The sequence below is a fragment of the Athene noctua genome, chromosome 8 (assembly GCF_965140245.1).
Source record: "Athene noctua chromosome 8, bAthNoc1.hap1.1, whole genome shotgun sequence".
Lineage (NCBI taxonomy): Eukaryota > Metazoa > Chordata > Aves > Strigiformes > Strigidae > Athene > Athene noctua.
In genome coordinates, this window is record NC_134044.1 from 18,979,396 (window position 1) to 18,992,968 (window position 13,573).

Here is a 13,573-nt window from a genome sequence, read left to right on the forward strand (position 1 = left end):
CATCTGACCATGGTAGGGTCCAAACATTACTGTTGACACTGGTTTTCTTTTTGGATAGGCACACTGGCAGAGTCACTAGCATGTGGAGCCTTGTCAGCTCTCTAATCTAATAGACTGTTCTTGCCCAGACCATTGTGTGTCAGTATTTTATGTACCAAATGTAGCCAGGTTTAATAACCGGCCATTTTTCCACCTTCTGCCAAACTTTTTCCCTTTTTGTCACAATTTAATGTTTGAGTCAAAATCTGCTATGGTAACAAATTATATACATATTAAAAATGAAAATAAAGATGGAAAGCAGAGTCACAAAAGGTAACAAGAGTTCAAAGTAATGTCACTGAAATTTTTTTTTTAAGTCTTGAATTCAACCCCATTTTAAAATTGACTTTATTTCTGTTATGTATTATGAAAAGATTACGAAGAAGTGGGTACTGCTTGAAAGCGTGACTATAGCCTTGTATATGTAAAATTGTGAAAGTCTTGTACGGGTCTGATTTGATCTGTTTGCTTTTTAGTTACTAAACAATAATTTGTGGAGCTTTTTAGATTGTATTTTTCTCACTTGGAATGGTGTCTCCAGCTAGGACCCATTGAGGATATGTATACTTATTTCTAGTGCCTATATCTGTCATATAAAGTATGTTATCAGAAACGTTTGGGTTTTTAAAATTGCATTTTTTAAAGGGCCCTTCACTTGCCTTGCTGGTGGTATAAGTAGCTGATGTCATGTACCGAATTTAGCGATTAGTGATTTGGAGGAGCATCTCCAGGGAGTTACCTGCCTGGTGAACACCAGCACCAGCTGGAGAGGAGCTCAGTCACCGGGAGGGCATTGGAATGGGGTTACCCAGTTTCTTTGTGATTTTAATGTTTAGTAGGTTATTTCTTATTGCATGCTGGTGTGAATCTTGCAGTGAAATACCACAGCTTGAGTGAAATTTGAACACTTTTGAAACTAAAACCTGGATCTAGGCTCCAGGGCCAGGCAGATGCTTGCAGCTGGTTGTTTGTGGCATAAAGGATGTTAGAAAAAGCATTATGTATCCAAAGTATCAACCATTTTGATCATTATATTCTGAGATGGAGCATTTTCTACCTCTGTCACATGCAGTGAGGGATGCTGTCCCGGTCTGGTGTCTACTTTACTGGCACATGGGTTCTTCATGGTTTTGTTCAGACATGATTACACATATGGTTTCTCCTCCCACTGTGCCATTGCTGCACTAACGTGGGGACAAATCTGTATCAATGGTCAGAGTTACTTATCTGAATTATCAGTTAGGTAGTGGTTAAGTAATTTGTATTTTAATTGAGTTCATTCCTCTTGGTAATTTAAGTAGGAGATTTGTATAAGTAGCAGAAATAATTGAATGCCTTTAACAAAAAGACCAGAGCCTAAAATAAATGTAAAGCTTGGTCCCTTACCAAGCTGCCACAGTCCAGTTCCTCCGCAGGTCGCAGGGCTCCATGCTCTCTGGTTGGTACTTTTTCAGTCTGTTCCTAATTGTGTGCTGGGGAGCTCTCCTGGCGATGTGCTTTGACATTCACTGAAACTGCTTGAGTTTCAAGACTTCCCAGGATGATTAGTGTGTCTTGGTGAACAATGGTCTAAGCAACTCATTAAACTGTAGTGTATCCTCCTTCCTCTCAGTGCTTACTCCCAACTTCTGGAGAGCCGATTAGAGGCTTGGCAGGAACACTATGGTTATGCTCTAGATACGCTTTGGATACATTATTGTCACAGTTGAGGTACTGCAAAAGCCATGCCGTTCCCGTCTTTATCCTAGCGAGGTACCTCTTTTGATTGTGCAATATCTGTGGCTAATTACATGGCAATTGCAGTGTGCCACCAGCCACCCACAATTTGTTGTCAGCTCCTTGGGGATCCAGATGAAAAAGGAAAGATAATGTTTTCTTTTTTCAGTCCAGCAATTCAGATTGCCTTTTTTTTTTTTTAATCCCCTGCTCCTTCAGGTAATAAAGCCAGATGGTAGTGACAAAGAAACAGAAGCCACGCATGAATCAGATGTCCCTGAGGATATGTTGGGGACTTGCATTCCTCAAGAGACAGTGAAAGGCGATGCTAAGAGTCCGGATGTCATTATAGAAGCTCAGTTTGATGATAATGATGCAGAGCATGGACAAGACCACTTGCAGGATACCTTGACTGACGACATTAAGAAATTTTCCCTGGATAGCAGTGAAAAGGGTGAGTAGATCAGATTGCTGATTTAAACCTTTATTTGAGCAAACTATTGAAGTATTACTTTGTTGCCTTGCTTTGCTGCAAGATATAAAATACAGGCATAAAAGCTTAATGCCTTATCACTTCCATTGCTTTCTGCTAAACTGCCTTCATAGTTTTGAATGGGTATTAAGGACTGGGTTTTATGTAGTTTTGATTGATGCAAAGTAAATCTGTGAAACAGAAGTCACACCTTTAGATTTGCAATTCTCAAGGCTGTTTAGGGACTGCTGGTTGCTGTTTAATTCAAGATGCTGCTGTAGCAGTTTCCTTCATCGCAAGCTTGGCTGGCCAATCTATGTGTCTCAATTTGGGGATAAGAATATATTTCCTTGGGGGCAGTTAGGTTTGTTGCTGTTTTCAAACAGTTGAGTTATGAGCAACTTAAAGATTTGGTCCATTTAAAAAGAAAATTGCACTAAAACCTAAAGCCAATTATGCGATCTGTTTTGAAGGCAAATGTATTTTATTCTGAATCTGAATTCTTTCCAAACCATCAAGTGTTGCTCAGGGCAAAATAAAATAAGCTCCCCTGTCCCAAACTATGCTTATGCTGCTCTTTGCATGTCCTTTCTAGTACTAAATGCCTTCCTGAAGAGCTGTGTGTTGAAAGGATTCTGACAATTGGCATATTTAACATGTGCCTTCAGCTGCTGGTGAAAAATTTGCCAGGACAGATATTCTAGTGTGTTCCTGATGCATGCCCCAGTTGTCCAGAAAAGATGGCAGTAACTTAGGACATAAGTAGTTCTTGATCTCTGACAAATCGTGGTAGTGGTTGTAAAGCTGTTATATTTAATACCTCGTGTTTTCCTGAGAGATTGCTTTTGGAGATGCACAGACCTCTGCCTATACTGTTGGTAGACTTCCATTTTTCACACCCATCTGTTAATAAAACTGGAAATAACATTTGAGTGGAAGTGTAGTTTTTATGACAAAACATTGGTTTCAGCTCGTGAATGGAGCTGCCACCTCACCAGTTCGTGATGCTATTTCCCTCTGGGTACCTCCACTGTCTTTGAGTTACTGTCAAGGTATGTGAACCAACTTGTGTCTTATTCCGTTACTTTCCAGCACAGGGCTTGAGTTGGGATTTACTCGTCTTGTCTGCGGATGTTTTACCAAGCTAGTTATTAACCTCATCTTTTTTGCAGTCTTGGACACTGTGTTATAGCTGCACACTGTTGAGCTGCCACTTTGACTCAACAATTCTAAATCTCCTAAAATGCTTCTGAGTCACACGTCATGTCTGTTGCATCTCTGTTGCTTCTGATGCTAAATTAAAATTCAGAACCATACATTCTAGTTTGAGACTAGCATCTAAAATAAATACATGCTTGAGCCAGTATTTTACTTTACCCGTATGACTGTGCTGTAGCGTAAAGGTTTGATGAGAGTTACTTTTCTTGGTGCGTCACAGTTCCTCGAGATGCTCTGGAGTGACCTTTGTTGGAGGTTATCAAGTAATCTCTTAAAATCTGTGCCATCTGAGTGTTTTTTGCCGTTTAATTCTTTCTTTGGAGAATATTTGTAAGGCAAATGTTAGATCAGCTTATTGTCTACACAGTTGAAATCCAACTTACTTTTCCATTGCAGTTGCTTAAGCCAACTGTTTTCTTTTGTTTTCAAGGCCTTTCAGTGTTCATCCTTAACAAGCCTTGTGGCTGGTGTGGATGTGCCAGTTAGATTTCTGCTGAGTTTGTATTTTGCTATCGCCTCTTTTATAGTTGCTTCAGCTTCTTTGGCCATATAACCCATATGGATTTTTCTCCAGTTTCTTCTTGCTCTGCTTTTTAATGCCCTCCTTTTTTTATACATATAAAGTTTATGATGCTGCTTTTTCTGAAGGTGTTTTTGAGCAGTTGATGATTGCTTTGGCTTGTTTCCTGTCTTTCATGCAATTTCTCATATCATCACATATCCAGATTTTAAGTCTTGCCTGGAAAACAGCTATGGTTATTCTAGCATCAGTGATAACTGTCATGAAAAAAGAAAAGATCCTGCCAAATTCAGCCTTCACAGGTGTGGCTCAAAATGCTTTTTTAAAAGGGTGAAACATACAATTTTTCAAGGCAGAACTTAGCCTTAGAGGATAATATCTGCTGGACTTCCTACGGCCATCCACTGGAACGTGTTACCGGCATTGGGAAGCAAAGTGCTTTTCACGGTTGGATGGGAGTGAGTGGAAGTGCCCTTCCCTGTATAACGTGGGCCCCCCCTGGGAGGGCTGCTTGGCTGATGCTGCCTGTTGAACTTTCCTTTCAAGCTAACTGCGTATGAGCCTTTTCATTTATGTTACATCCCTTCTGCTGGAAACAACTACTGCAGTAAAACACAGAGAGGTGGATGGGAGATGAGATCCCATGGGGGGATTTCTTGCTGACCCACCAAAACTAGTGCTTTACTTACTGTCCCTGAGAGCATGGCTTTGTAGGGTTTATTACACAGACTCATTGCATGGCCTTATGCACAGAAGGGAGCAGGAGAAATAGTTTGTGACCAGTGCAACTCTTAAATGAACACTTGTAGTGGGCTTTCTTCTTTTTTTCCCTAACATAAGGAAGTCTGGAGGTTTCAAGCTGGACAAAGATGCCATCAAGGGTATCATATTTAATAAAATAAAATCAAGAAACAGTCTATCATGTTCTCATGCACACTTTATGTATGTATATGCATATATATATATGTGTATATGGATATATTTATATAAAAAGATCCATATATATATGACCTAAACAAAATTCAAACTAGACAAGAAACCCACCAGATTTCTGGTAGTGAAAAATATCCATAGCTACTCTAATAAAATCATTAGAGTACTCATTCTGGGGGAAAAAAAAACCATAATCATGTTGAGACAGTGCTCAAATCTTTATGCTTATACACAAGCTCTGCAGATTGCTGCCTCACAGTTTCAAGATGGCTTTTGTCCTTTGTGATGGAGGAGTAGAATTATGCAGTATCTCTGTTGCTGGCTTATTTGTTCTGTTGCTGCTGGTCAGAATGAACCATGAAGAATGAAAGTAGACATGTCATTCAAATAAGAGCACTCTTGGTCACCCTGGAAGTGAAGGCTGTTTTGATATCTTTTTTACCCTGGCCTGTGTCCCATCCCTCATTGTGGCTTTGTTCCTCTTCAGAGCACCATCACCCCGTCCATCTGTAGTTACATGCTGGGGCAAAGAATTTGGGGTTGGCCCTTGCTGTTAGAAGCTCTGAAGCATGCAACATTGTGTACGCTCATTACGGCCCAGATTTGAGTGGACTGAGTTTCCCTGAAGTCCTTGTACGTTGGACTTCCTATGGCTCTGTAGGGCTTAAAGCAATCTGGTAGAAATTGTTCTGCATGGGGCTGCAGGCTGAGACTCAGATGTTGGATCTGTATTCACTGAATGCTGCAGTTAGGATAGCTGTGCTTCCTGGCCTTCCTTTCTTCCTAAGACCCTCCAGAGGGATGGGATAAGCAAGAGGGAAGTCCACAGAAGCGAAGAGACCATCACATTCACCCTAATTTTCAGCCCCTGTACTTTCCGACAATTCTTGTGCTCATAAAAGCATGTCAGTCTTGCTTTGCTCAAGGATATTTAAATAAAAGTTCCTAACTGGTGTTACTCTGCCAGAAGCTGTCCAGGTCAAAGGAGTTTGCTTCGCTTTTCTGAAATCTTCTTGCAAAGAAGTTGATTTAAAGATTATTTTCAGAAAAGTCTCTGATCTGGGACGTGATGAGCCATTTTCCTCTCCAGCATACTGTTCTACACAAAGAGCAATATTGTCCTATTCCCAAGTTAGATTATGTTAAGTTTTGGTCACTGGATGTAGGTCTTTTTTAGCAAAGTTGGAAATCTCTTTTCTCTTGCATTTTCAGATGTATTTCCAAGGTGTAAGTATCTCTACATGCTGAACAAACTTTCTGTTTTTTTTCTCTAAAAAGATGGTAATATTGAGCACCCTGAAGAAGATTTCTCAGCTCCCTTACTACTGTCCTTCAAACGCTCTCTGGATTTTCTATGCCTTGTTGAAATACAGGCAAAGAACAAGGCAATAGCACCCTGGCCATAGTCTGGGCAACACGGTGTACACAGAAAAGATTAATTCTCTATAGTGCTTGGTATTGACATTCAAGTCCTCTGTGTTTTACCCTGAGACCTCAACTTATTCAAGTTGACATGACCTTTGCCAGGTCTGTAACTCTCTTCCTTAATCCTCATTCACATTGACTACTGCAACAGAGGTAATGTAACTTTTATCTTATCACTTAGTACTAAGCTAGACTATATTATTTCTGTGACTCGTCACTGCAGTAGAAGTATTTTCCTTATACTCCATTTCAATATGTAATAAAAAATAGAAACTTTTCTGTGTCCTCCCAACCCAGGAAAAGTGCAAAATGTTCTGTACAGAATACTTTACAATGCTGTATCCCTACACAGACTTGTGTGTCACATGAGTTTCATACAAATGTGAGCTGCCTTTTGTTATTGGAATCAGATTACTCTGATAAAGAAACATCAGCAGTTGAACAGTAGCAGCTACTTGTACTCTTGAGAATGGCAGCTGTGCTCATAAAAGTGCCTCAGCCTTTCTTAGCAAAAGAATATTCCAATAAAAATTTGTAAAACCATGCCACTATGCCAAAAGCTGTCCTTGTCAAACTAGTTTGCTCAGCTTTTTTCAAATCTTCTCATGAGAGATCTTACTTTACCAGATACACAGAATATCCTGCTTCCCATGGGGTGCCTCACAGAAGTCATCAAGTTGGTGGACTGGCTGCCCTGGCAATCAGATAGTTGTGTTTGTTCAGGATTTCCACTTACACCTACACTTCTGCAAATCAGAGTTTGAATATGTGAATGTCCAAGGCTTGCTCACTGCCTTGACGTAATGAAGTTTGAATAGAAATAGCTCATTTACAGGCAGATAAACTGAGAGCTAACTCAGCCAATTGTGTGATGGAAAAATTGAATTGCATAGCCGATGGTTAATTGGTAGAGTCAATAGAATTTGGGTTGGAGCTGCTGCAGAACTTGCTTCTGTCTCCCTGTCTGTTCAGCATTGGCTAGGTGAATGCTGGTCAATCTCTTTTCAAGTTAGATGTGATTGTCAGTCTCTAGTAGCCCTGGTAAGGTCAGAAATTATAACCTAAAATTGCTCGGTATCCACACTGCTACTGACTGGAGGCTGTTACTGAGTATTTCAGGATTGCTTGGCTCAGTGGAAGTGGTAGCATTTGGTAACTTCACTGTATGTTTGTGTGATAATGCATTAACCAATTCTTTTCTCAAGATGATGCTCTAGTGCTAAGAAAGATTTTGGATCCTTCTAGCAAAGGAGAAAAATGTATTTATAATCTAGAGTTTAATCTCTGTTTTGGACTTCTGCACTTCTCATGCACTTCCATGCCCCCTGTTGTGCTTTTGTCCCCTCTCTCTCTTCTTTTAAGCTTGACAAGGTGCCTACCTGCCTTTTGTGTCTTCCTCTGGCACCTGAGTTCTTCTGCAGCTAGCAGTGTCTTGTATTGGCATAGGCAGAGTTTATAGAGGTACTACAATTCCTTTCCTTGGCCAAGGCTGGTAGGGAAAGGATGATGGTGATGAGAATCTGGACCACATGTCCCTCTGCTCTGTTCAGGTTCCCCCTTCTTTCAGTTTAGCTGCCATGAAATCTCTGATAAATTTGGACCCACCAATGTCACTGGCCGCTGGAAGGAATAAATGTTCTTTTCCCTCCTCTTCAGAGGCTCCCATTCACTCTGAGTGCTTTTAAGGAGTCTTCATGCTTCTTTCCTAGCCTGCAGCTTTCTGGAGATGGATCGTCTCCACTGCATAGCTCTTAACATTTCTAGGCCACAGCAGAGTGAAAGCTCACCAGGAAATCTTCTCAGTTACACAGCTTTTAATAGAAATCCTTGAGGTGGAACTGTCAAAAATCAGATCGGTTTCACTCTGCTGAAGCCTAGAAAACCAGCAGAGAAGCTGGAGCTGTTTCAGCTGCTCGAGACAGCTCTGTATTAGTTTATCCTAAGTTCATGTTTGTGGGTCTATGGGTCTAGCTCTTTTGGTTGTTGCTATAACTTTTCTTAAATGAAAGCATAGATTTCTTGAAGAATAAACAGAATAGCAGCTTAAGAGTAAGTGTTCTACTGGTATTGAACAAATTGGGCTTTGCAGTTGCATTGATTAAATGCTACAGGCTGAATGAGCTCCAGTTATTCTTTGGTTGCACAGCTGAAGCCTGCAATGGAAGTTAATGTTGGGAAAGCTTCTTATGCCGTTCTTCCCTAGTAAGTTATCTTGACCCCAAAAGGACTTCTTAAGTATGGTAGACACCCCCCCCCACACCCCCCCCCCCCCCACACCCCCCCAATCTCCCAAAAACTTACACACAATTAGATAACAGGAGTTAGATTAAGTTCAGCATATTAGTGGATGTTCCTGATTTCACATGTATTTCTCCTTTGAGTCAGAAGCTTAGGTCAAGTAAGTGAGAGGGCATGATACTGAGAACGAATGTTGGGTGTGAAGCTGAGCATATTAGAGTATGGTCATTGTTAGCAGTGAGGTTTCCAGGATGAATCAGGTTAGGATTCATTCAGCTAACATATTTTCCATGCAATAGTAAAATTGGACACACACACTTTAGGAACAAATGCACATGCAGGAAGGAAGAACATTAAGTAGATAGGCAAAATACTCAATAGAAATGTTTTTGTAATGTTTTAATTTTACTTACTGTTAATGTAATAAAACTGTATTTAGGTAGACTGCAACACTGTCTGATATTGTCAAAGTTTGATTCTGTTGCAATAAAACTTCCAAGCTCCCTCTTGACTGGCAGTTTGTCAAGGATGTGAGAGGGCCAGGAGGCCTGAGTACCTGTGCTGTGGTTGTAGTAATGTTATGTGCCTACTGGGACAGCTGCTGTTTGATCTGTTGGGCTAGATGGCAGCTTCCCAAAATGATGTTGAATCTTTTTGGTGGATCAGGCTTGGAGGGTTCTAAGGAAAGGTGATGCTCCTGTCTCATCATTCTGCCATCTCTTCTATCCTTCCTCATGGAGGTGGCTAAATATAAGTAAATAATTATATACTTGGCTGTGTTGCATGTATAAGGAAGCCAGCTATACTCACCTCTTCACATTGCCTTTGCTCTGTGTTACTGCAGATGCATGTCTCTCTGCTGTCTGCATCCATTATTATGCCTTTCCTCTCCCTCTCTGAGGGTCTCGTCTTGCCTGTACATTTTCAAAAAATCTTCCTGCTAATCATCTGAGTCTCCTGGTCCTCATTTTCAGTGTGCCGTTGGGCATGCAGGTGTGTGAGTTCAGGTGTTTAGACATGAACAGCTGTGGTGGGGTGAGTCTGCTTAAATGCGTATTCCAAATAAACATCTCTAAGGAACTTAGTCCTGTTCATTAGACACACAGATCCGTGATGAGACAACTTGGGAGTGCTGCACAGTTTGGGGCGGCTTTGCTTCTTACTTGCAGAGCCCTGTTGCATGGCACTCGGGAGTTGTTAGGCTGAATTTGGACAGAATGCATGTGTTATATTACAAAGCTGTTGGTTTAACAGTCTCATCATGGTGAACTACCTGTCTTTCCTCCATCATAGGTGGAAAGCTCTGTGTGTGGAGATATAAATACTCACAAAGTACTGTTTCTGGCACAATATTTTCCTAAGCAAGCCTTCTTATAGTCTGTTTAAAATAAATTCCAGTTTCGGGAAGTACGTGATGCCAAATGAAACGGCACTTTCCTTCCTCCCCACCTTTTGGCATAGGACCTTTTGGGTAGGGAGGAGAGGTTCTTTGGTTTACTAGGTGAGATTTCAGAGAGAGCTGTCTTGGACCTCTGTACTGTGGACTCCATGGAGAAGAAATTTGCCAAGATCAGAAGTTCAGAGCTCCTACCTCTGTAGGTACCAAAATAACTTTGTAGGAACTGAAATCATCCAGCTAGGGACAGGTGTTTCTAAGAAATCAGATCAGTTTGCCTTGATCCTCAAAAAATTACGTTTTGGTTTACTTGGTGAAGGGAGGACCAACTATTATGATGTAAACCACTGTTTCCTACCATCAGTTTTGTGTTCCAGAGGAAAAACCTGTTCTGTGCCAATAAATATTGGTGGCAGAATGTGAAGAGCCCTTGTTCTGTCTTCTAAACAGCAATGTGTTTCCTTCTTCTTGTCCCTAAAAATGAAGATTGTAGCAGAATAGTGTAACCCAGGGCAAATCTGTGCATGCATTTGAATGTATTGGTTTTTCATAGAAGCGAGTTTTAATTTCCGTGTGCTTCTTGTATTGATATAGATAGAACTTCCAAAAACACATCCTTTTTGAGTGTCACACACAGTCCTTGAGACATTTCTAATAAATTGTTTTGTTTTACACTATTTCCCTTATGTATTTGGTACAAAACCAAAATATGCTGAAAAGTGATTATTGAAGCAGACAGCAGAGAACCTAAGTGTTGTTTCTTCATTAGTAAGTAGTAGACTTTGCTATTGAAAGGTTTACAGATGTGCTGGTATGTGAGCAGTAAACTGAGGAGCAGTTATTTTCTTTTTTAAAAGCTTCATATCAATAATGCCTTCTGATGGGATTCTTAGATATGCCCATGTAGAGTGAGCCAACTAACTACTCAAGTAGGCTTTTTTTTTCCTAGCTGAAGTAGCAAACATTGAACTATTTTTTTTAAAAAAAACCTTGTTTCTTTCCATCCAGGGAGGGAGATTTTTTTTTTTCCAGTGAGTTGTTTTTGAGATCTGAAACTGTGATATATTTTCATTTGCAAGTGGATATTGCATCTTTAATTGTATTCTTTTTGGACAGAATTGCAAATTTCCACAGTGACCAATGCAAACCTAGTGAAAATAATTTTGGATCTGTCACAAGTAATCAGAATTCTAGCCTGATGACTTTTGCTCCACTTTGGCCACCTATTAATGTCATGGTAATTTAATTGTAAGAGGAAATTTGGGGGGCTTTAAAAGAAATAACATTTGACCTAGCAATGCCTGTCAGGCAAATCTGTGTGTATTGAAGCTGCCTAAACTGATCTCTTACAAAGGGAGGCAAATTCCAAGTGTCCTGGATCTACTTTGTTGGTAATAACATAACTAATTTGAGTTGCTTTTTGTATCTGGTGCCTAATTTTTTTTAAAGTAAGACTATTACAGTTTTGGTTTGTCAGATAATCACTGAAAGGAAAACACTGAAATTATAATGCAGTTTCACTGGATCCTAGTTGCTGAAGTGTGTTTTCACTGTAAGATAAGCTTATGAAGTATTGCCCAAGCTAACATAGTAAATCTTTCTCAGAAAACATGTCTTTGCCCGGGGTGGAAATATTGAATGGTCATTGGATAACCACTGCAGTAAAGGGGTCAGAATAATTCATTTTTAGTTTGGCATAATGCAAGGAGTTTCTTCCCACCTCCCCTGCTTGAAATCCTTCTTCTCTCACAAGTTAACTCTCCTTTAGGATTGTCTCAGTGGCTCAGCCCTGTTGTGGGAGATGTTGTGTCTCCCAGCTCAGATCTTCTAGACCACCAGTCTCTGGCGGGGCCCTGATATCTACCCCCTCTGCCCACTCACCAAATTCCAGATTCACTGGAGGGAAGGGGGATGTGCAGTGAAGGAGAGGGACTGTCAGAAGTGTAATTAGGGGACTTGGGTACCAGGCTGTCTCAGCAGATTATCACTTTTGAGACGGAGGTTTCTGTGAGGTAATTTGACAACAGAGTCAGGTGGACGTTGGATCTGGGTCACTGTCCTTTCTGAGCAGAGGGGTTTGTCACAGGGTGCCCATGTTGCTGGTGCTCTGCTATTGTAGACCTCTGAGCATTAGACGTAGCCCCGGTACCAACAGAATTTTGACTTCATAAGGAGCAGGTACAAGCCATAGAGAAGTCCCCAGGAGTACAGAGTTCCTTGTGTGTCTTCTTCCCTGTCCCTTGTTTCAGGAGTGTTCCCCATTAGTAAATGTATGTGATGACCTTTTAGATACTAAAGTTGATTACGTAAGATGGGTAAGGAATAAGTAATGGCTGGGATTTGCTTCCTTCTTTCTGTTGATGGTACAGTTATAGATCCTAGGCCCTGTCATCTGGAGTCTCTAATAATCCCAGGATTTGGGGGGGGGGGGGGGGGGGGGGGCGGGGATACTGAAATTGGAGAGATGCTGAAGAAGAAGGTGCTCTCCAGCCAGCCAAAAGCCCCTGGGTGATGTTGGCTGTGAAGGAAAAATGCAAGTTTCTACCATATGCCACAGTGGGAATTTAGATGCTTTCTGGTATCTGTACTGTTCACATGGGGCTCAGCTTCAGCAGGATGGGGGCAGCCCTGCATGTTCTTCATCCCAGGCAAAGGAACCCTGGTCACCCATTTGCTGTGCTCCTCACGACAGCTCCCTCCTGGTGCCTCTGTGCTTTTGCATGCATGTATGTGATACCTCCCAGGGACATCACTGACTCCTTTGTTGACAGGGAAAGCTGCTTCAGTGAAAAAATACAAGTGACATTTTGGAGAAATGGGAGTTGGAAGGATAAGTGGAAAGAAGGCAGTGCTAACAAGGGCATTTTCCTTGCATGGTTCCTGGTGCTTTTCTCATTCTTGCCTGCTGGACCTTGAGTCACTGCTGTTGTTCTGCTACACTGGGAAAGCAGCGAACGCAGCTCTGGCTTTTTTCCCAAACATGTTTAGGTCTGATTTCTCTTCCAACCAGTATGTGCCGTTCACTCCAGTAAAGCCCTGGGCTTGTGGCAGGTGTGCCTGAAGCATGGCCTTTGGAAGGCTACCAACCTACCTTTGTCCTCTGCCCCTGCCAGTGTTTCTTTGTTTCAGATTGTCCTGTTCTTTCTCCTAGCTGTCTTTATGGTTGGCACACTGTAAACCTATGACTATTAACTGATGGCTTGTAAATTTATAAGAAAACAAAATGGCTGCTTGCTATTATTCTTTACTAACTGATTGCTTGGTATGACCTTTAGCTGGCAAAGATCTTAGAGGAGCTAAGCAAATGAGGTAACTTGGGTATCCCCACTTTTTAAACTGTTTATAATTATCTGAGCAAATTTTTTCCCCAACTTGTTTGTCACCATGAAACTCTGGGTAGTTTTATCCCTTAGAAATGGTGGTTGTGGTAAATCTGAGTTCATTTCTGTAGAAGTAAAAGGGAAATGGGTTTGCTGCTGCTACTACTACTGTTTTTTTTAGGAAAGTAGATTTTTACTTAAACTCCTGAATATTTGTCCATTCTCCTCTCAGCCTTGATAGCAAGTCAGTAAAGATAAAATAAGATTAAAATCACTTAGATTCTTCTGAAAAAGAT

The 13,573-nt window shown here is 41.0% G+C and overlaps 1 protein-coding gene across 3 annotated transcripts in view; it reads left to right on the top strand.

The window, feature by feature from the left end:
* DIS3L2 (DIS3 like 3'-5' exoribonuclease 2) overlaps positions 1-13,573 on the top strand; it is a 193,938-nt gene that overhangs the window by 57,305 nt on the left and 123,060 nt on the right. For all 3 annotated transcript variants that reach the window (XR_012634103.1, XM_074912793.1, XM_074912794.1), the window contains one exon: positions 1,975-2,209. Coding sequence is in view for 2 of the 3 variants with exons in the window: in XM_074912793.1 (XP_074768894.1) it covers positions 1,975-2,209 (235 nt within the window). In the remaining variant the exon portion in view is untranslated. The remainder of the gene's footprint in view (positions 1-1,974; positions 2,210-13,573) is intronic.